The 24754-nt window shown below is 39.6% G+C and overlaps 1 protein-coding gene across 1 annotated transcript in view; it reads right to left on the bottom strand.

Annotated features, from left to right (window-relative positions):
• Positions 1–4555: 4555 nt before the first annotated feature.
• The window catches only part of LOC101805170 (chloride channel protein C), an 80158-nt gene continuing 59959 nt past the window's right edge, over positions 4556–24754 (bottom strand). Inside the window, exons 13-16 of the mRNA XM_027452102.3 lie at positions 24216–24395; positions 11204–11300; positions 10108–10203; positions 4556–7990 (exon numbers count right to left, since the gene is read on the bottom strand). Coding sequence (XP_027307903.3) covers positions 7772–7990; positions 10108–10203; positions 11204–11300; positions 24216–24395 — 592 coding nt within the window. The 3' untranslated portion in view covers positions 4556–7771. The remainder of the gene's footprint in view (positions 7991–10107; positions 10204–11203; positions 11301–24215; positions 24396–24754) is intronic.

Genomic DNA, 24754 nt, shown 5'->3' with positions numbered 1-24754 from the left:
AGAAAAGTGCACGTGGCCCCTGATCTGCTATGTTTATTTCTGCAGAGACCTTTCACACTGCTCTAATCAAGATCACTAAATGTACAAAATATTAATGAAATTGTTTTAATTCTCTTAGGTGAAATTTTGCCAAACTGAAGCTGTGGCGTTAAGGGTAGCCTTAAGGAAGTGTATACTGAGCCTACTTGAGCTGGACCTCTGTAGATTTGCACTAGAGCAGTAATTAGCAAGCAAATGTGCATAGAAAGCAGCCATTCTGAACACACCTGCGGTGCGAAGCAATAGAAATTGAGCCCCCTGCCTTCAAAGTAAAAACAAGAGCACTCAAAGCATGGCACAACTATGGAAAATGACTTTGTAACAGGGTAAGCAGAGAGAGAATAAGAGTGAGTTGCTTTCTATGCCAACATTCAGACTTGGAAACAAAGTGAGCAAAATTTCCTGAATTTCTGTAGACAAAAGAATTCCCATACAAAGCAATGAGGAAGATGCAATCAATGGCAAGGATGAAGAAATATGCCAAAGAAGCTAAAAAAAAAAAAAGAAAAAAATGGAGAGAAACTATCAGTCAAATGCATTGTGGGAAAATGCTGTTTAAACAACTGTATTATAACTAATATATAACTGTAAGAAAATCTAAAGATGTTTCATGAGAGAAACAGCAAATGCTGACAATGTCACAGAGAAAGTGGCCACAAATTAACTATGAACTGATGGGGCATTAAGGCATCTAGCCTGCAGTATCCAAGAGCAGTTCTAGCTTCCTGGTTCATGTACATATGCTATCAATTTCCCAATTCCATGCCATGGGAAACCTTAGTGAGCACCAACCCTACAAAATAATTTGATCTCACAGCAAGGAAATGCAGGTGCAGAAGCCAAAAAGGCCCTACAGAGCCCTTTGACCAAGCCCTGGTATGGACACTCAGAGACCCAAGACCACAGAGCACACCACAAAACTACTCGAAGGCAGACACACAGCAGTATTAATACAGCCCAAGTCAGTCCAAGTAACCAGCAGTGCTTTAGGACACTGCCACAACATTAAAGACAACACTAGTTATTTTGTCTTCATCCTCAAGGCCACAAATAAAAGCCTACATCACAGACATTTTTATGCCATTTATGCCAGTAATTTGTTTCTCATGGAAAGTGCCCTTCTGTATGTAGATGCAGTTATAAGTCTGCTTTCTCTTGAGGTGTTCCCTAAGCTCTTCTTCCAGCTCTTATTGCTGAGGCCTTCCCTGGAGATCTCTCTAATGGTGCTTGCAGCTTTATTTTTCATCCCACACACTGGAAGAACCCCATCTTCAACATTTACTGTGGATCTCTTCTTTATTTTCTTTGGTCTTCCATCTCTGTTGCCACCAACATGCAAACAATTTAAGGAGAATTCTTTTTGGCTGAGGGAAGCAAAAGAATGAAGCAGAGGATAATAGATACAAAATGAGCATCTGTGGCTGAGAAGGGTTCCATGTTGGGCAGACATTAAAAACAACAGCAAACAAATACAAAATTAATTAACTGGAGAACTTACTGAAGACTACATGAGAAACAAGATACAGAGGTAAAAAAAAAATAAAAAAAAAAATAGCCTGTCCTCCTGAGAAAGCCAGAGAGGCTGTTGACAAGTGAGTTTATCATTCTGTGTCCTGCCAACCTCCTATTACAGTATCCAGCAACCATTAGGCCACCCAAGTCCTACTGTCAAAAGAGCTGGATGCTCTCACTGACAAATGTAAAGAGCTGTGGAAAAAGACGTCCAACCCCAAAAGCCTCACACACAGCACCTTACGTCTTTTGACTGTTACAAAACCACCCTGAGTGATTTCCAAAGTCACAGCCAGGCCCTAATGAACAATTTTTGAAAACAATATTATGGATGTGTCTGTTACCACGTTCAGTGTATAATTTTAATTTCTTCATTTCTAGTTACTCTGTGCTAATAGACGTTATGGTCCTTTCAAGGAACAGCAGAGAACAATGCTGCTGCACTCAGTCAGGGACATCTTCTGGAAGGAGAAAGGAATTGTGCTTTTCCAAGAGCAGTTGAGCAACTTTTCAGGGGCGGAAAAAATGGAGTGCAAAGCAAGTCAGACAGAGAGTGGAGAATCGCACAGGGAGGAGCGGGCAGCACAAGCAGAGACAGGAGAGCTCTGAGAGAGGCAGGAAAGACATTCAGAACCAAGTCTCCAAGGTGATGGATGTAAGCATTTCTCCCAGGATGTTAGGTGTATTGTGAAGACTGTTACAAAGCTGAAAGTCACTGAAAATGGTGGGCTGAAAGACCAGAACATAGGGAAACAGTGGGTAATAGGAGAAAAGTCAGAAAAGGGTTAAAAACCCTTAGTTTCCATTGTCTCCAAGTTTCTTTAGAAATTTGTTGTTTTAGCTTATCTCTTAATGAAATTCTTGCACTCTTTGGCAGCATATATACTAAAATTGAAATGAAGCTGAGAGAGATGAGGAGCAGTTGAGAGAGATGAGTCCATTCAGCTTGGAGAACAGGAGGCCCAGGGGACACCTGACAGCTGCAACTACCTGACCTCAGGGTACAGAGAAGACAGAACCTGACCTTTCTTGTAGATGCACTGTGACAGGCAACAGACACATGCTGGAGCATGGGAAATTCCAATAATACATAAGAAGAAGAAAAAAAGCACCATGAAGGCAGTCAAGTACTGGGATGGAAGTTGTGAGATCTCCATATTGGGAAGTACCCAACACTTGACTAGGCATGGTCCCGAGCAACCTGATCCAATCAGAGCTCTTTGAGTGAGGAGGTATTGGACCAGACAACCTCTAGAGGGTCCCTTTCAACATCAATTGTTCTGTGATACTATGAAACTCAGCTTTCCAGATTGAAAGATCTGATGTTTTCAGATGTTCTTCACTTTAAAGACAAGGTGCAAGAAAGATCTTTGACAGAGATCCAATCTGTCCAGACTGCTTAATGTCGTGATGTATTTGTTACTACTGTTAATAGCATTTCAGATAAATGTTACTCCTTCCTATTTGTATGTCCTGTAAGACGCGGCTGTCTCAGGTGCTTGATTCACCAAGCCATTTTACATCTCTTCTTTCTGCTTTACCTCTGTGCCCTGTTCTCAATACATAACTTTCATCAAAAGTCCCTTTCCCATTGCTTACCACATGAGGATTAAAACGGTGTCTGCAGACGGTAGTCATACTATTATAAGGTAATAAAGCTCAAAATAAAAACAGTTTCCTTTTTTTTTTTCCCTTAATGGAAATGTATATCCTCATCTAGTACTTATCCTATCTCCCTACATTGTAAATTACAAATGATAGTCACAGATTAGATAACTGCATATGCACATACACATGCTTACATATATACCTATATGCACATACCAGCCCTATAAAGTCTTGTGCATTTAATGTTTTCCATCTCATGCTTCCACAGAAAACCCATACCTCATGCATTTGCAGTGCAGTGACTCAGCACTGGTCGCATCCTTTGCTGTGCTGACCTGTCATACCTTCCCTTGTTCTACTTCACAAGTAAGACATCAACATTGAGAATAAAAGACATCAGGAGTCCGCAGTTCTCCTTTTCAATTTGCTGCAGATTCACTTTCCAGTGCTCAGTAGGCTGCTTCATATCCTTATATCAGCCCCACCATAACCAAGAGGTCCACCATCACAGCAGAGCTCTTTGCAAACATAAACTGCACAGAAATATATTTTTCTTTTTCTGTATCCCCTTCAAAATAAAATACACAGAAACTGGTAATTCCCCACAGTTCTGTGCTGGCAAGGTATAAAGAAAGGCCTCAGTGACAGAACATGGAGTCTTTGCACAGAATCTATGATCTCAGATAAGCAGGACTGGCCAGTTTTCATGAGTTACTGCAAGTCAGTCAAGCATTTCAGTAGATCAATACTAGCTATTGATTACAATCACACAGTGTCTGTTATTCTGGTTCTTTCAGTACCTCAAGTAAGCAGCAGTAACTCCTCGTGTTTGAACCCTGATGCTGGCATTCCCACGTCACACAGTGTTAGACATCCAGACAACTGTGCTGATCATATATTTCCTCTTACTTTAATAGGCCTTTCAGAAATGAACAAGCATTCCCTTGTATACTACTATGGTTCCCATCGCTTGATGGTCACACTTAATTAACCACTAGTTTAGTAGAGAGCTGGTTACACTTCATTTCATTAAGTGATTTCATGATCACCAGAGGTACACTGACAGCTCTGTTAGCTGAAGCTGTGTGAAAAGGGGCAGTGGAGACAACAGGAACATTTTACAGCACTTCCTCATCAGCGATTTTCCAGGCACCGCTCAGAGTACAGCAAGTTCCATTCCCATTCCTGTTTAGCTTTTTTGACTCAAGGCTATCTCAGCTTTGAGGTTACATAGACCATACACTATTACTAATACCTTTAGCAATGTTGGTTCCTGAGTCCTTGAAGTCATCATTTTCGTATAAAGAGTATATTAAGAATTTCTTCATTGTTTTTCCCTCCTTCAGACCTCCTTCCTTCATGGTCAGCAAATAAATGCAATTGAAGAAGGACAATATCAAGTTTAAAAATGTAATCAAGAATAAATGGGAAAACAACAAAATTTTAAATGGTTCTACAGCATGATAAACTGGGCAATTTAAAAACACATGGCAGTCAATTCTAACATGTATAAGTATCAGATGACAGGAAATATACCACCAATATTACATACATGTACATTAGATAAGAACATGCACATTAAAGGATACCTGAAGAACAACAGGTTAAACTACGCATGCAACAAAAAAATCTTCTCACAATAGTTTAGGCACATTCATGCAGATATGTAATGGACAGATGTTTTAATGTTTCTAATATGAAAGCATTTTTTTAAATTGGATAGGGGGAAATTTGCATCACTGTACTTCGAACCCGTATCTAAATTTCAGTCTGCCTGTTTTTTAAGCCAAATTTCAGTTTGGCTTAAAAAGAGAAAGAAGTATTAGGAAAAACACCGTCACAGAAGGTGAGATGAAAGAAATATATATGCATAGGACAAGCCAAAAATAATGCCAATGATTTGAATTTCATTTAAAGCTCTTTCTCTCTTCCACAGAGGTTTGTGCTCAGAAATTGTGAGGATTTATGAACAGCTTATATCTCCCATAAAAACAGTATCTTTGCTCTAAATATCTATTCTTTAGTTCAGATCAAACAAGGAAATAGCAGAAATTTTACCACTCACTTTAAGCAGACAAGAAGGAAAACAGAAGTATCTTGTGCCAAAGAGTCAAATGATGTGTCTGCTTGTTGCTGCCATTCCTTAGAGACTTGTTTCTGATAAACATCATGAGAAACTTATGTTGATTAAAAGTTTCCTACAAATTGTGTCTGTTCTCATCTTCCCATATGTGTTATGCTATTATGGCTTGTGACGAGACATTTTTCACTGGAGTCCAGAATATGAGGAATCCACTTGTTTCAGGAAGTCCTCAGAGGAATTCTGTTTCATCTGTTTTTCTGAATACACATATATTAAATAAAAATAAGTTGATGAATGAATAAAAATCATCTGGCTATTGAGGTAGATAATGCTACGTGGAAAAATGCAGTATGCATTCTCCCACCCAGCTCACAACACAGGTACGAGATATTCCACGTACATTGTGTGAACTTTTCCTTTGAAACTGCACTTATTACTGACACAGAGCGGGGAGAGTCTCACGCTGCCTTTTACAATTGGCTTGCACAAAATATTACTATGAAAAGTTTATATTCCCATAATATTTTTCACATGTATACTTTGCACGGGAGCTATCGTGGATCCATATCGTTCCAAATTTAAAGGCAGAGTAAATGATATGCCAAACATTTAAGTGATCTGTTCACAGTCAGGTAACGGGTTACTGATATCCTGGCTGTCTCCAGCCCTCATACTCTGCAAAGTACACTCTGGCAACAGTTTGTACTGAGACATTTAGCCACAGATGCTGTCAGCAAAAAGCAATTTCATTTCCCAGGTCTTATGAGTGTGATGCTTTGTGTACACAAGAGATCAAGAAAAAGGAAATCACCAGTGGCCTTTGAACCAAAACCACAAATTCACAGCAAGGTTATTGAGATTTGGTTATCACGAGAAAAAGAGATTCTCACTGCCTTCAGGGGAAATCACTAGGTGTCTCTAGATTAGATGTCCTGTTCTGCTAGCACAAAAACAGATCTGGACTGATCTAGCCCTAATTCCTTCAAGAAAAGCTTTGCATTCTTCAGGTAGGTGAAGCATAGATTGACAGTGACAGTGACCTTACTAATGTACTAATGAGCAAACTATTACTAACTGTAACAGAATATAAATAAACACCCACCCACCTCTATGTCTCTTGGCTGGGTGATTGGCAAGGCATTTCTCATCCTGCATATGACATATTTTAACTGGGTGTTTAAAGAGCCTCTCTCATGTATCTACATATGTTTCTGGTCTGCCACCTATTTACATCAACTGGGACACTTGAGTGTTAAAGTGTTGTGCATTCTCTATGGTGCTACAAAAGCAACATTATTGTTAATAAAGACAAGATCCAGCAGAGAAAATAGGAGAAAATCCAACAAATCTTTGATTCATAGGAGACTCAAGGCTGCATGATTCAAATACCAGAAATTCATTTTCAGGAATTTGGCAAGTTTTTATAACCAGTAAATTATTGCTAGCTTTTCTTGGTATTCATTATAACAACATTAATACTGGTGAATTCCTTTGTACGTACTAGGTTTTAATTTCCAAATCTGTGGGAATCCTGCTGGTATTTAACAGAATAAAATTAAATATCAATTACAAAGTCATAGAAGGAAATCTAATAGTGTCTTTGTCCAAAAAATTGTTCACGTTAATTTATTAACAACCAGTACTTTCCAAGTTTTCAAACATTGTATCACCACAAAATCATGAAGAATAATTTACTTTTTGTCCAGTTTCTAAATATGCTGCTATCAAAAACTACTCCAACAATTTATCATGTTGCCTCCCTATTATTAGAATTTATCCCATACCTCATTGCACATGATCTTAGCTAAAAATGTTATCATATCAAGTGGAAGGAGAGAGCCTATTTGAACAGTCACAGAAATTAGAGAAATGTAAGCAACAGAAAAGCATGTCAGGTTTTTCATACTGAGAAGTGTCATCGAAATTTGGCAGGAGCCTCACAGCCAATATCTTTCTCTTACACTCAATTCTCCCTTTCAATAGCTAGCACAGGTAGGCCAATAAGAAAGTCCAATCCCCTGTTACTTTCAGTGGCCTGCCTCTTCCAAGGCAGTATTTCCTTTCAGTTAAACTTACATGTTTCAACATAAAAATGCTGATATAGAAACATTCTCTTTTTTAACAGGCAGATATTCCAAGGTTGAAAATTTAGTCCTTGCTCAAAGGTTTTGCCAACATAACTTTGCTGCTGGAGGTCATGACATTTTCTGGAGGGGAGGCACAGACACAGTGTGACAAAATAGTTCTTGATCTCCATCCTTCACGTCTGATTTTATGTGCATCTTCCATAAACACATGAATTCCTATTTTGCTTCACAAGCATTTAAATCAATGAATTTTGCAATCACCAAACAGCTGAAGAGACATAGCTCTGGGCTACAATCCCACATGACTAGAAACAACAGCTTTTAAGTGTCTCTTTCCAGAAGGGATCAAGTGAAAAAGATTGGATTATTTTATTATGAAGAAGATGGGCTTAAAAAGAAGGGACAAAGCCTGAGAATGCATCCACGGCCTTAAATTCAGGGGTTACTCCCCCGTGTCAGGGCTCTGTGATGCCAGCTGGAGCCTGAGCCTCTCCTCCAAGGGGAAAGGCATCAGGTCCTTCCTGGTGATCACCCCAACCACTCGGTTCTGCGGGTCAACAACAGTGAGGTGGCGTAGCCCCAGGGTGCGAAAGATGATATAGGTGCGTTGCAGGGAGAAATGAGCTTGGACTGACATTGCCGATTTGTTTATGTATGGCTCCTGTAAAACAAAGAGAGGAGACGGGGATAACAGAAAACCATGAGTGCACCCCTGCTACACAGTTGGGAAGGGGAGGCAGGGGAAGGAGGCTGGGCAGAGGAGAGGTCCCAGACTTGAGGGACAGGATTCAATAAGAATATTAGTTCTTCTCCTGTTTCCCATCCCCAATTATACCTAAAACATCAGGAAATACCATAGTAAAAAAAAAAAAAAATACTTTCTTTTTTGTTAAACCATCAGGTTCATTCTAAATAAACTATTATGACTGGAATGTACCCAAATCTCACAGGCTGGAAAAGCAAAGTTGAGCTCCATTGATATGGCCTAAGTTCTTACTTGGAAATAGCCAATGACCCCAATATTTATTAAGTTTTAGATGTTTTATAGCTGCTATCTCATTACACAACCATTTATGACATCCTGTAATATTTTGCAGTAAATGCTTATAAAAGTCAGTTCACATAGAAACATAGATTGTGAGGAAGAGGACAAAGAAAACAATCATATAGCTCTTCTCAAGAAGGGGGCTGCAAGTACTAAAGTCTGGTCACTGAAAACTATGAGGGTTATAACTTGATAGGAACACAGCTAAAGCCATTTCATTGTTAACCAATCTGCTCTTTATAGCCTATATAGGTGTTCACTAAGTTTTTACTTTTCACGTAATTATACAGTATCCTACTTACGACTTGGCCAGTTTCTGTCAGGGAAGGTGTATTATGCTTCCCAAGTGGATTCTTTGCCAGACCAAGGAAAAATGAAGCAAAGACATCTTAAAATAATATAAGGAAATGCACAGGAGAGAGTGACACATCTGTTCTCCCCCTGTCATTTACACAACTGAGGAAACAGTCAAAGACATAAGGAGGAAAAAGAAATTAAAGGTAAAAAGGTTTCCTTTTCTCTATATCCCATAAAATTTTGCTGTGGAACTCACTGCCACAGGAAATCATTAAACCCCTAAACTTCACAGTGAATATTTCTGTGGATATCAGAAACAGCTTTCATGAGCAATAGCAACAAGCTGTTAGATGGGATATTAACCTTTGTGCTTCAGGGATCATACCAGGTACAAAAAAGTTAGGTACCAATGAGAAACCTAATTGAGAGGAATAGGTTTCCCATAACAAAAAAAAAAAAAAAGTTGTGTGGCCCACTGGATTGGGTCTCAACAAAGCTGGCTTTTACTCCCATATATGACATTCTTTTGAACTTTGGAAAGCCATGGGTCCTCCCTCCACCTCAGTTTCCCAACCTATTAAAAAGAAGCTATTAAATCAAACTAAAATATGGGTATTAAGAGTATTGTGGGCTTAGTAACCTTCCTTTCCTTCTAGCTATTCTCCGAATGAGGAATCCAGACTAGATGGATCTCAAACTTCATTGCATATGAGTAAACAGGAGCTGATTTTATCTTTTTAAATAAAACCCATCTGAATTAGTCTCTCTCATCTAGATTTCCCAGTGTGCACCCTACTTCAGTTTCAGTGCTGTAGACTGAAATTCACTGGGGCAGAAACTACATTTATTTTGTTTATAACATATTTATTTTAAGCCTTGTTCAGTATACCAAACACATTATTGCTTTTGGACCCAGTATTTTAGTACAGTATTTAGGAAATACATGTGGCAATGTCATAGCAGGGATTAAAAAAAAAAAAAAAAGGAAAGGGGGAAGAAATATAGCTTTATTTATAAGTTGATGTATAGGCACTGTAGCATAATGGAGACTAAAAACTCAAAAGCATTGCTTTATATTTGCTTTATAGGACTATAAGAGCCAAATAATGACATTTAAATGATCTATTCCATTAACATTGTATCATTTTGTCAATCTGGAATGTATTTTAATCAAAAGCCCCCTTGAAATGGTCTCCTTTGTTGTATTTTCTTTTTGGCTCATTTTATCAACATCTGTTATGTTTATACAATATGAATTAAAACTTCGGAATGCTGTTTGTACTCAGCTACTTTTGTTGAGAATGTAACGTCCCAGGATTGGCAGTGTTTATGTAAATCAGTGCGGCTGACACAGCCATCATAAACAAATGAGAAAATATAACAAACACATTGTTCATGGAGGAAATGTTTGTTTTTAGAGTTGGCTTCAGTCTTACCAGATTGATGAAGAGTTGCTGATACCGGGGATCTGTAGTGTAGCGATTCAGCAGCATGGTTAGACGCGACAGATTGGGCAGCTTCTCCACTGTTATCTGCAATAGGCAAGAATCCATTTCTCTTTCTTTCTGCACTCCACATTAGAACCGAAGGTTCAAAAGCTTTCCAGTTTGTCTCTAAGAAAAAGTTTTCTAGCAGAGCTCTGCTGGCAGAGCTTGTCCAAACTTTATAAATTCTTTTGCCAATTAGGTTTAAACTAACACTTTAAAATAAAGCACTCTTTACTTACAAAAGGATTTTTTTTTCCTTAGTGTAGCTGTGTCTCTATTAAAACAATGCAATTTATACTGGCTTAGGGGTGAGATTTTTCACATTATTACGAAGTGGTAATTGCATGATGAAATAGTGCAGAAAAATGCAACAAAACCAGCATCAGCCATCAGCTGAGCTTCAGCCTTCTTCCACAGGCATACCTATTTGTACTCTGGCACCTCATTCCATACATAATTGCCCTGCTCCTTTTCAGTATTGTTTTGCCAACAAAATCTCCATGTGCAGACCAAGCTTCAGTAATATATGATGACTTTCCAGTTGTTCCTGTATAAACTGCTCAAGCTCCATTACCAGTATTGCTTTGGTAACACATGACTTTCTTTTACCACACTTAATGTTTACTACTCCTAAAAATCCTTTCGTCATTTATCAAGGGGAAGAATTCTACATGCTTTTCAAGTTTGAAAGCTTTTACAAATACTAATCATTTGCAGAGGTGCTATCCCATACCAAATTAAATATTATAATAATTCTGCTGTCCATACAGGAGTTGAGAAAGAGAATTGGAACAACCTATTTGAGAAAGAACATACTTTGCAGGCACTCTTGTGCAACTCTTAGACTCTGAGTGACATTATAGTTTATGACAGCTGTCCCTGGAAGGTTTCTAGTCATCCTTTAATTTAAATTGTACCTTACCACTTCTTTCTTTCTTCTCAGCCACATTAATTACATCATTTCTTCATTCATGTAGAGCTCATTCTCAATTACCCAATATGCACACTGATTAAACAGGGAATGATCTAAAATAAAAGAGGTTACCTTCTCATAGGACAGAGGATGAGAAGAGGAAAAAGACTCATGGTTTGTCTCTGGTTCGAAGATGTGCTCATTTTCCAGCAGCATGCACAGCTCTAGCCTAAGGTTTAAAAATAAATAAATAAATTAATAAAATAAAAGTAAGAGAGAAGAGGACTTAATTCATTATAATGAGCAAATTTTAAAAAACAAGCACACACTGCTTTACTGTCAGATGTATGGTAGATAGAGTATTGGCAGGCTGACCACATATTTCACCTTCCTAAGTTTCCATCACCAATAGCAGGATCACACAGGTGCTTTATGGTTTAGTTTTGCCTAATTGGACATCACCTACCCTACGTGTTCTTGACCTGGATCAACCTGCTTGGCAGGAACAGCTCATGTACTAGTTTACACCCAACAAGACAATGCCAATAATAAGAAACAACAATCTGCATTTAAGTAGATAGACTGTTGTTCCTGCCCACATCCTTCCCACATCTGTTACATGTAGATGTAACATCTACATTAAAATAAGACCTGCAGAAAATTCATGGCACATTTTAAATCATCGGTGAAACCTTCTCTCACAGGACTGCACTCAAGAGTTCATCAAGGCGTTGAATATTCTTGCTGACTTAATCATTTGGGTTTGCATATCTTCATCAATTATTACATCATTTCAAACCTTTTTTTTTTTAATTAAAAAAAAAAGCCTTGACAAGCAGTATATTGAAATTATAACATACCTCAGTGTTTCCTTGATTTCCCCACACACACATACACTCACTCCAGTCACACTATCCACTTCCAGCCTTTTAAGTATATTTAGATAACAAACACCTTGGGGACCACCACAAAGCTTTTTGTTTCGCAACATTCTTAACATGATGTTAGCCTTGGTCCATGGTTACAGCTAGCAGCTACTATAGCAGTACAAAGACATGCGACACACTGTTAAATGATGTGCTTGAGGGACCCAGAGAAGACCAGAGGCACAACTCTTGTTAGCATGTCAAGAGAAATACAAGGGAGATACAAAGTGGCTCTTGTGAATGGAACACCAAAAATAAGGTGGGAAGTTTTCAAATAAATATTTCCGTATTAGAAAATATTGATTTTCTCAAACTCAAACTTGTCATAGGAATTTACCAGTTTTAACATAACGTCTCCTGGGAAAGATTAAGTCTGCTTCAAGGTGGGATTAGCACTCAACAGCAGAGGACTTACACTAAGAAGACCTGCCTGTCAGTTCCAAAAGCTGGCGGTTAGTGCCCTCCCTAGGGACAGGATATGGAAGAACTAGGTTCAAGCCCTTTCTCCACACTTCCCTTCATAACAAGCACATTAGTGGCGGTGTTTGGCATGTCTTCACTTCTCCAGCTGGAGGGGTTCCACACAGAATAAACAGGAATCTGTAGAAGCGGGTCCCCCACATTCCTGCTGGCTGCCTTGACCAGCAGACTCTTTGCTGTTCAATTATTTTTATTCCAAACAGTCTTCCCTTCACTCTTCTGTACTTCTTTGTCCCGTGTCTGATGAAGCCGAATCAAAAATGCAAAGATTGCAAAAAATGATAGTAAACTTACTGTGAAATCCCATTGAGCTCTCACACACAAAGATGTAACATTTATCTAATTTCCAGCATATTACATAAACCGACTGCAGTGTCAGATGTTTCTGGTGTTTCATATAGTCCACCTTTTCTCCAGATTATACCCAAGATACTTTGGGTGCATCTACCTGTGCATTTTTGTTCAGATCTGAAAGATGCTTTTGAAGCAACCTACCCTGTCAACTCTACCTGTCATGGTTTGGTAAGTATTGCAGAGCAGTCTCCTTTCTCCTAAAAGAGTTGCCTGTTTCACTCTGCACATCCACTCTTGCGATCTGTATTTCCTTAAATCAGACATGCCCTTGGTCTCTCATCTAAGGATCTCAATGGGATTTTATGAATGAGTATGACTGTGCCTAGGATATAGGTATCATTCCTTTACAGGAAAAAACATGAGTGTGAAAGTAACTTGTGGAAGAAAATCAGATGTGCAGAAAATCAGTGTCTCAGTCCCCTTTAGAGCACATCCCATCTGCAGGACAAACAAGGAATTCAGACAAGTATTTTTCATCTCCATTCTATATCTGACTGGCTTGGCTTTTCATAAAATCTCGTTCACACTGCTAAGGACAGCACAGCGCAGCAGCAGACCTCCAAGCTAACTGCTGAGAAAACTCTGCTTGGGAAATACTGTGCCCTGGGCTCACATCTCCCCTCCTGGGAAAAGCACGGAGCTGCCCTATGCTCCTCACCATCTGCATGCCAGTGTGTGGACATGTCATGTAGACAATTAATGGACTTGGGTTTGAGGGTAATCATGAGAAAACCCTATAAAGAATGGTACAGGCATGCTACAACAGATGAGATCCATTCCCCTCAGACTCCTTTTGGAGAAGGAAAGGGAGAAAAATACAGTGTACTCAGAATATATTCACTACAGCAGAGGACATGGAGAAAAAATTAACCCAGTCATGCCCTTTGGTGCTTTACACACTTTATTCTCCAGAGCTCTCTACAGCTTTACAGTTTATGTTCTTTCATAAACAGGTTTCTGATTGTTGTAAGTAAGATATAAATACACAGATCTATATTCTGGTCCTAGATCATCCTGTACAGCTCCAAGAAGTCAATTTCTAGGATGATCTCTGGGTGTCTTGAAAGGAATACTTTCAAGACTTTAATCCTAACATGAATACATAGACTTTAAGTGCAAAAGCTATGATCCACCCTAATCAAACTATTCAGGCCTGCCCATAGTCCAGACTTCACCATTTTCCACTTGAACATCATGGACTGGAATTAAAAAACCAGCAACATTCACCACAAGCTTAAAGAGCAGAAACGTTTGCTCATCACCAGTGGTTTGTTGGCTGGTTTTGGCAGCTTGCAATTTGCTCAGCACTGCTCTTAACTAATCCCAGCAGGGCGTCACTTAACAAGGCTTTGGGAAGTGTGAGAGAAATTTGGCTAGTCAAAAAAAAAGCACATGCAAACACGGTGAAGGAAATCGTTGGATCATTTCTGATAAGCATCCAAGCCTATTAAAAACTGCCATATTCAAGAGAAAAATGAGCATACATTATTTCACTTGGACTTCCAGAAGTCATGCTTCAGAGGTATAACAACACCACTCTTTGATGTTACATACAACATCCTTCCTATCACATCATCAAGCCTTAGAAAGCAGACCAAACATGTTTCTTGCACTATTTTGTGAGGTTTAACAGGAAGTGCTAGGATTCAGACTTGGACTCTGCAATTGTTCGTTTACTCGTTATTTATTTAAGAAGGAAGAAAACCCTTAAGTAGGGAATCTCATTTCAAAGATACCCTGGCAAGGCACCGTAGTAGTTTCATATGTTCTATCTGTTATAAAACATGCATTATGAAGATACACCTAATTAAGATAACACATTATTATCCCAATATCCACATGTCAGATTTGGCATGGAAGTCAGGAATGAAAAGTATCTGACAGCTGATTGTGTCACTCTTTTCTTGTCAAGTTGGCCAATTATCTGAGGAAACTACAAATTCTAAATATTGGGGGAGTGACATAAAAAGGAACTACAGCTCCAAAGTAGCTGCAAATGAACAGAAGGAAGATTAAATGGTGATGTCACTGGCAAAAGCATTCAGGGCAGGACTCTCCCAGACTGAATGGATAAAACAGCTATAGAGTTGGGGCAGAGGGAGAAGGGAGGGTAGAGAACCTGAAGCATCGTTTTTAGCTTGCTTCATAAAGCTTCAGGCTTATTTCTCCTGCATTAATCCACTGAAAGTAACTAACTACATTGCTTTTATTCTTGAGCTTTTATTCTTTGGCCAATATCCAGCTCAGTGGGGACCAACAAGTAATGTACTCTGACCAGAATAACACAAATGTCCCTTCCATGTATTAAAAATCTAATTCTCTCTCAGAGCTTCTCTCAGACATATTTAAAAGCTCAGTGATACTGACTATGAAATTTTGATTGATGCCAGTCACTTGAAATAATGATGACAATAGAACAATAACAAGTGGCAATAAATTGCACACTACAAAGGCAGAGCATGGCACCCCAAAATCCTTCATGATCTTTTCTCATACTAAACCCTGATTGGGATTAGATTTATTGTTTTACACCTTCAACTTTCATAGCAGTTAAAATTAACTGAGTGCTCAGAATATCTTGCAGGATTTGATTACTGCTTTGCTCTCAGCAGAAGTTCTTGCATAAACATGCAATGCTTGCAAAAGGACACAATGAGAGAAAATTCTTACATGAACTGCAAAATATACTTGCTGTTTAAGAACAGTTGTTTTTACATTCTAATAAGCTGTCTGCTAGTATACTAAATACATTTTTCCTGGCTTCAAATAGCATTGTACCTTCATTAAATGGTAAAAACAAACAAACAAACAAAAAAAAACTATTCTGCATATAGCAAATGACAGTAGATAAGAACTAGGTCACTGAAACTGATTTAAAATCCACCAAACCTTCACCTTTCACAAAATAAACCCTCAGGTTACAGGGTTGTTTCAGTTTACGCAGCCTAAATCATTAGTGTTTACTTATGTGTTTGGTTCTTCAAACCAAGAAGGAGCTTTGCAAAAGTTTTTGGCATTTGACCTATACGATGATAAAAAGGTCATTATCAAGCACCAGACTGAGGTTTTCCAGAGCTAAGGTCAAGTCCTGTCTATGCCCCACAGCCTTTCAAAGGATGCTGAATAAATATTTAATCTCTGTGCCTTAGTCTTCAGATCTACTTAACAGGCATTTCTTCTACCTCAGAGCTGTGTTTTGAGGTTAATACTCATTACTTACATTGCCTTCTGTTTTATGGACACCATAATCAGGGTGAATGAGCAAACAGTAAGTCTGTGGTCTTAACATGAAAATGCAAAGGCTGCTGTAAATAAACTGCAAACACAAACAGTATTTCAAACCTACAGAAAGACTAGATCTTAGAAAATTATGAAAACTTAGGATCAGATTTACATTTCCCTACAGGACGGCTTGTTACCAGGCAGATTTTCAGTTTCAGCGGAACCTACCACACGCTGAAATGACAGGACAAGTATGTGATCAGTCTTTCCATTCACACACCAGTTTTCCCCATGCCTATATTTGATTTCGACATTTAACAAGACTCTGCACTTGCCTAAAAGCCACCCACATGCTGCAGCAAGGCTGCATACGTTTTTAATTTGGCCTTTTGAGTGAGCACGCAGCCTCTGCAGCACTCCAGCTTTCCCTCCAAAAGGTGCCGTCACAAAGCCCTGCAGCACCTGCACAATTATTCCTATGGCCAAACAGGCCTACTAATTTTAAAAGTATCATATAATGTTGCTCTTTGGAAGAAAAGTTTCTCACTTAGGATGCAGAATAAAACCACTGCCACAGACTCTATAAACCTTCCTCCATCTGTGTTACTCATGAGCTGCAGTGCCCCAGGACCCTGACAATACATGGGAGGATCATAATGTCAAGAGCTTTTGTTGAAAGTGCTGGATTCCATTTATTTTAATAGGCAAGATCACTGTATAGTGTATCATTGAAATTAACTGGATCAGCTTTTCAAAAGCAGGAGTCCAGACAGTAAAAACAAACAATGTGCTGACAGATTCTACCCTCTCCCATGGAAATCAAGTAATCACACCACCACTTTGATATTGCAGTCTGTTCCCTAGCCTGCACACCTAAAAATAGTGTCCACGTCCCTAACGTGTTCCCCCTCCCCTTTTTTCTTCTTTGCTGGCTCAGTTTAGATGCAACCTTCAAACCACTGCTGATGGTGTTTCTAGCTTTGATCAGAGCAGAACCACCATTGCACAGGGCTTACAGCAAAGGGACGGGGAGGAGGCAGGCAGAAAGCTGTCCGTGATCTCCTAGTACAAAATAAAACCTTGTTTTTATCTCCATATATTGCATGAACTTTGCGGACTTCTGTGTTTGATTGAGTAACTTGAGTAAATTCCTGTGATCTAAACTTAGCAACCTCTCCATAACAGAGCCAGAAGGAAGAGGCTCTCCAAGAAGCTTTCAAATCTGTATCAGTTATTTCATAAATGCCAGCAACAAGGATGTCATAATATTACAGTCGATATCGCTAAGCTCAGTAATTAATTTTTGCATTAAACTTTCGGGTCTCGATTTGTCTTTAATGTTCCATTTGCCCCTAAGCTGCTGTATTGCATTGCTTACTGAAAGCAAGTGCTTCTCCTCCTGCTAAGAAAAATAAAGGTATATCCTCATTAAACAAGTGTGCATAGCCTCTGCACACGTGTGCGTGCACATACCTTGAGAACAGTGTTTCATTAGTCCCAGCTGGGAGGACAGATTAAAGAAAAGTAACAGCAACAGTACCTACCACCTGACTTATCTATAACAGTTTGCAGTGTTTTATCTCCTTTCCCACAGCACGTATCAATACGCTATACTCGGTTTTTCTGAAGTGCTTGGCAGAACACATTCCTGACTCACAATGGTTTCTGTTCACTGCACTGACCAGAGGCAACTCATACCTAATAAACTGCCATAAAATACACATCCATACACCACTTTGGATCAATGATTTCTCTGTTAAAGGATGTTACTGTGTAATACAGCTTTAAGTTTTCAACTTTGTCATATTTTCTAAACTCTGATCTCTTCAATTTACTTTCAGTTATGTGACATTCCCCTTTAGTGGAGTGAAAGCATGCATTAGCTAAACAATGTGGTTTGGATTTAGTGTTCCCATGCATCATCATGAAAATGTTTGTCTCAGCAATAGTGTCATTATTGTTACTGGGAACAGCTGCTCTACCATGTCTTTCGATCGTGGAAAACAGCGCGTCTCCCTTCTCAGACCAGTTTACAAGCTGGGAAATTAAAGCAAGGCTAGCAAGCAGGAGGGTTACAAGGACACAGCGTTCTCTACCTGCCTTCCTCCTACCACAAAGGAAGCAGAAAGCGCAGTGCTGCAAGAACAGCAACAAAATAAATGATGTACACAGAAATGTAGTTTGGCTCCCTCCTCTGGTAGCTCTTCTGCCTCTGGCCTGGGGACTAGCATGAGCCCTCAGGTGCAGCTCTCAGGCAGCTAAGTTCCATTAGCGGTGGCATCCTTCGAGCAAGAAACAATTAGAGCAGGGAGTTTGCTGTTCATCGAGTTGTTTAATATCGCCCCCGAGTTTCGGAAGTGGGAAGCTGTAATTCTACGCACTCTTGCCCACACTCCCAGCTTCGCTGAAGCAAATTTTTGTACCCAGCTCTGTGGCAGTGATGCCACCCCACTGGACTCACCATGCTCCAAGGGCTTCAAGCCGCTCAGCTCCTGCCAGCTGCACATCTCCCAGGAAATCTCACGGCAGCCACAGCTTCCCACTTCATCACACAGAGGCTCAGGCTCTAGCTCACCTTCCTGAGCAAGGCCTTCCTGAGCAAGGTCATTAGGCTGTCGCTTCAGATGCCAGGAGGGTTGGAAGTGATGATCTTTAAGGTCCCTTCTAACCCAAGCCACTCTATGCTTCTACAATATGATGGATTTTCAAGTAAAATCTCTTCTACAGCATATTAGACCTTTTTAAAATGTCCTCAAATGGAAAACCATGTTTTCAGGAACTAGTAATAACTAGGCATTTCTGAACATCCACTATTTTTTGATTTTTCAATTACACCACGGCTTTTGAATATTTCTCCTCTTATTTAGAGCACTAAGTTCTGCTTTTTTTTTAGGATTCCAACTATGTTCTGAAAATGGGAATTGGGCACATTGAACATCTCACTTGTACACTCCCATAAAGCATACAAGATTTGCAATAAAGTAGTACAAATATAATGACCATGTAAACTACAAGGACTTTTGACATCTTTACCAACAATATTTTTATTGAAATTTCTTTTGGGACCCAAAATAATAATTTCCACCAACCACAAATGCTGAAGTTTCAGCAAACTTGATGGGTGGGAAGAGACGGGGTTTCCTAGGTGAAAAAACACACAAAAATGCAGGCATGATGCCAGAAATGTCACATCCTGTACAGAAGTAGCAGAAAACCAAGTTTTACTCGTTTCTGCTTACATATATTTTTTCTGTACAGTCTGCTTATGGTCAAAGATATTGTGGTTTCTGCATAATTACTTTCTCCCAATCAAACTAAATTGAGCAAAAAAAATTTCCTTCAGCTAAAAGATAGACAAACAAAATGCAGAGTAATAGCTAACAGCTGTGTAGGTAAGAGTGCAAAGGCAAAAACGAGGAATCCTTGAGCCTCACAATAGGAGAGCCGTGCATGGTACAGATCTGAGAGAGTCAAGGCATGAACAAAATGGCTTATTTGTTATAGTAAAATTCCCTAATGGGCTACTCAGTGGTATTCATCAGCCCAGTAGTCTCTCCAGGAAAACTGTATCAAAGTGGTGTGCAAGGCAGAAATTAAGATAGCCAGGCAGCACTCCAGCTTCTGCCTCTGCACCGCTGCTCCTTAAAGGAAATGGAGTGGACCGAGCCTAGCCTAACAAGCAACCGGTATCCACCTGCTTTTCTTCAGTGAATGCCGGGAGTGTTTAACTGCAGTACGGAAACCCCAAACCTTCCATTTCCTTGGAAAAAGTGAATTAAAGGCAAGGACATCCGCTGACACCAGAACCGCCTTTGGGAGCAACGTGGCATTTGTCAGTCACAGGGAACCTAAGTGCATTAAGGGATAAACAGAATCTCAGAAAAACATCTAGGTAGAGAGCATGTTATTGTCCATTTTGGTGGAAGAAACCAGAAAGGTTGTGAGTGTCACACAGGCATGTAGAGGGAAGTGATCGTGCATGGGAGATTGCACAGATTGGCAGCAAAGATGTTCCTGATGACCATGAAGTATCACCACCCTCCATGTTATATCCCACCCATGTCCACAGGCAAGGAAAAGAAATGAGTTACCTACAGCTTTCCTCCACAAACCCTCCATGTCTTCTGTTTTTACTACAGTTTACATTTTAAAGTAATCTCTGGCAAAGGAAGATGGATCAACAAAACATAAGTGGTGATGTGTCTAATCTCTTCATCATGTCACAGAACCACTTCATTGCCCTACAGCAGCCCTGCGCTAGTACATTGTAACACGTGTGGAAACAAAAAAAAAATAGTTCTTTTTTCAGTTCTGGTCTCACAGAAATTAGGCAGAAACACAACTCTATCTTTTCCTTCTGGAGCAGGATCTGCAGCCACAGACTACAGCAGCCAAGACAAGAGACAGGGGACCCCCCAAGCAACTCCTCGGTATGTATTTACAGCCTCACTCAGTGTCTCTGGCTGAAGCCTCCAGGGAAGGCAGGCAGTGGTCCTGTCCTCAGGCCTCTCTGAAGAACGGGTTCCACCTGGGGCACAGTTGTCTTCCTAGCCAGAAGGGCCTGCAATGTAGGCCATGACATTCACAGCTCTCAGCAGACTCTGGGCAAGCACATTCATAACAGCCCAGCTCCCTTTCTGCAGATGCTGGGGGGTAGATGGGGCAGGCATTTCAGCTGCAGTGCAAAAGAATAGCCTGTTGTATTCTCATGTGCAAGAATCTTCATTGTTGGGGAGAAATGAAGGCGGGGAGGCAGTCCCTGAGCACTCTGCATTGCACACAACAGGTCGAGCATCCCTATCAGTGCCGTGCATCTAGCTCACCAGCCACATGTTCCTCAAACACAATTCTGCAAGGGTTTCCCAAGCATGCATACAGCACTGCCTATGGCAAAGTGTCAAGAGTGTTACTCTGAGGAGATCTTTGTTTTGGAAACTGGCTTCTCAGCTACAGCTTGCTTCCTCTTTAGCAATTTTAAAGCCAAGGAGTTTTCTTTAGTAGTTGTTTTCGTTTTTAGTCTCTACTGCTTACTCGACTGGGGAAGATAACAGCTTCAGATTTAGGTCACCCAAGTAAAAATGTGTTTGGTGATCTCATCTTGATACCCAGTAGGTAACTATCCAGATCACAAAGATTAGGTGAAAAATCTGGCCCCACTAAGCAGGACTTGAAGATTTTTTTTTGTCTGTTTGTTTGTTTTTTAATAAAATTGGAGTATCTGTGTGTTTGCTCAGGCCAGCACTGAGGTGCATTTGTAGGTCCATGCAAGTCCCAGCCAACACTTCTTGGCCACAGTCCTTGCATTTGTTAAGAACTGACATTGACCTTTTCTTTACAAAGGGTGAAAATCGTTCGTATGTATTACAAAAATAACAACATTCTGTCCTTGTACAGAAATTCTCACCACTGCAGTTTCCAAGTGTAGGCAAATACTGAAAAATTTTTGCATTCAGTCAAATTTTCAGTGTTATTTCCATGCACATTTCACGAGAAGAAGTACAGAAACACACATAAATGGGAAACAGTAAGAAAAAAATAAGAGTTGCTGCTGCCTTCATGCAAGCTTAGCAGATAAGATGCTTCTTTTCTTTCTTTAGCTCTTTGCCCCCATTTTTGCAATGTAATACCAACATTTTTGTGCCATGTTTAAAAAAATAAAAAAAAATAAGAATCAATAATAATGCCTAAGGCAATTCTCAAGAAAAACATCGTGGCAATTATTATTGCATCTTCCCTCATCCACCTTTTCAAAACATGACAGGCAAGCTACATTTTCTCCACTTAAACGCTGATGATGTACAAGATGGAAAAACAAATGATCCTTTTTCTGCCTATGGCTATGTCACCCCCACATGGAATTGCATTAGATCCTCCACAGTAAGAGGCTGAAGAGCACCTTTTTCCTTTGTGGGGTTCACAGCATTTCTCATCTTCATCTTAACAGTTACATGCCACAAGAGCTGTAATTTTATGAGTAAGATGGAAAACCAGAGCCTAACTACTTATGGTTATGAATACGCTAATTCCATGACGCATCACATTTTTGGAGGCTTGTTTCAGAGGGTGGCTGCAGAGCATTCCTTTCCTAGTGTTGGTGAGGACCCATAGCAGAAGAGCAAAGCCGCGTGCGGTCACTGCTGGGAACAAGGTATCCAGAGATCATCTCAGAAATTCTCAGGCAGCTGGGCATGCGGTGGGGTGAGGAAGGGTGTTGACAGAGCATGCCAGAACGCAATACTTGCTCCCAGACAACCTCTCTGTATGGGTTTCACTGCAGAGGGCAGCAAATATTGGACTGGATCAAAAAAATAAATAAATGCTTCTGCTTTGCCAACCATTTAAAGCAATATCTTGGTCTTACTCAAAACAGTCTAACAGCAGCTCATTTATGCTGACAATGGCAGGAGAAAAGCTTTTTCATTCATCCTTTTTAAGGCTCTAGCAGAATGTATTCAAAAAAGAGTTCTAGCAATTAAGCAAGCCACAAGCCTACCAGAATTGTCAAGTAGCATCAGGTTGTCTCTAAAGGTGCCTCTCTTTGGGATGTCCTCATGATCGTCCCTCTGACCTCCCTTTCTGCTTGGTTCCACACAATATTGCTCTGTGCTGCAAAGCACAACTGTATTTGTGTAAACTCAGCATACTTCTCAGCAGCCTGGGACTCTCCCTGCCAGGTAATTTGATGAATTAATGAGGAAATGATGAGACTATAAATTTAATTTAAAAGGAGCTTTGGCTGGGTCAGTTGTTAGCGTGTTTTCTATTTTTATTTTTGAGGACAGATGAGAACTAAACAAGTACACTAGTATATGGTATATCTTCCACACTGGTGCACGCTGTGGACTATCACTCAGAAATTTAGGTTTTAGTGCCTTAGCACATTTCTTATTAGCAACATTTATGACAAGGGAGCAAATATATATACCACATACAAGTATATGATCTCACAGTTACTGATGTCATTACTCCTTCAGGCCACTGCAAACCAATCTCCACTGTACAATTCTCTCACTACAAGCAGATAATTCTCTAAAAGGTTCATACAAAGTGTTTTTATTTGACAGTGAAGCGAGTTAACAATTTTTTTTAAAAATACTCATTCCCCTTCCATCTTCATGTCCAAAACTGCAGCTGACCATAGAGCAATAGATGAGGCAGTGTGATCCAGCTGCCAGTATTTCATCCTTGAAAAGCTGTTACAAAGCAGGCAAGGAGACAAGCCCTAACTAAATTTCCAATGATGATACACGGATAACATTTTTCCCCATCCAGATCAATAGAAGAAAATACATTTATCCTGGACTGATCACACCAGTTAAGAGGTTAAACTAGAAGGGGATAAAAAAAAATCTACAAGGAAACATACAAGAGTACTATGGTCATTCAGGACAAAGGACAACATGTGTCTGTATTAAGGTTATTGGAAGCTACATTCATAGAGCTTTGCTTCGTGAAATCCTGTGCAATAGCAGTTGCATATGCACCTTTTCCTTTCCTATAGGATACTCAAGGTGGGAATTAAGCCACTGCTTCTCCCACTCATGACCCACCACCACTCAAAGAACAGTCTTAAGGTACCTTCCTGAAAGGATGGAGTCACTCTTGCTCTCACATGAAATATAGTACCAGAAATATTTCATTTATCAGGATGTTTTATATGCCTTTTGAGAGCCCCTAGTATGCAAGGATTCCTTTAGCCTAATTCTTGTTTACACTGCATCTTTCTTCCAGTGACTTTGTTGCTTATCTCATCTGTGATATGATTTACATTAATGCATTTCCTTTAAAAGCATACACTAATAAAATGAAAAAATGTGATGGGGGAACAGGCCAATTCTGAACTGGTGTGGGATCATTTCATGAGTAACTAGATTCAAATCCCTTTACTGTCTCTGTGAACCTTTAAGGTTATGAATGGAAATTTAACCTTTTTCTACAATTCACACAAGATCATTTCATTGACAGTCTTCAATAAACCTTTGATAATGAAGACTGGCATGTTCCTCAATCTCTCCAAGGTCCTTTCTTAAAAGAACACCTGCTGTTCATGCTAAAGTAGGAAGAAGCTTCATAACCATCCCATATGGTCTTCACAGATGCTTTAAGAAAAAAAATATCTGAAAAATGGCCATAAATATCACGTAATTTGATAGTGTTTTTACCTTTTAATAGTTCCCTGAAACACCTCTGCGTGGTCTGGCTTGGGCCTGCAAACCACTGGGAATCCACCGTGGTTTGTACTTGCAAGAAGCTGGGCCAAGGAAGCAATGTTTTCCTTTAGGTGAAGGACTCTGACGTGAGGCTCCATGACATCCCTGGCAGAGAACAATTCCAGGTTCAACCTGAAAGACATAAAACAGACAGACAAAGTATTATTTAGTAAACAGGAAATAAGGCATACTGTGCCACGTTAGCATTTGACGAGTTTATAATACTTCAGTAAATTACTTCAAGATGGAAATCAATCTGCTTTATTTGTAAATGTAAAAAAAAAAAAAAAAAAAAAAAAAAAAGTAATTATCCAGTAAAACTGCTTATCAAGCATAGCCTTTCTTTGTGTGAGAGATGATAAATTCTACCATATGTATGACATAGTCATCCTAGTCAAGGTATCACAAGAGCCATTTGTCAATTTGCATGACTTTTCTCACTAAAAAGAAAAAAAAAGAAAAAAAAATTAATCTGAACTGAAATCCTCTGG

This window comes from Anas platyrhynchos, chromosome 2, assembly GCF_047663525.1.
Source record: "Anas platyrhynchos isolate ZD024472 breed Pekin duck chromosome 2, IASCAAS_PekinDuck_T2T, whole genome shotgun sequence".
In the NCBI taxonomy this organism is placed as follows: domain Eukaryota; kingdom Metazoa; phylum Chordata; class Aves; order Anseriformes; family Anatidae; genus Anas; species Anas platyrhynchos.
The sequence above is the reverse complement of the archived record's forward strand: the minus strand, read 5'-3'. Positions and strand labels throughout refer to the sequence as shown.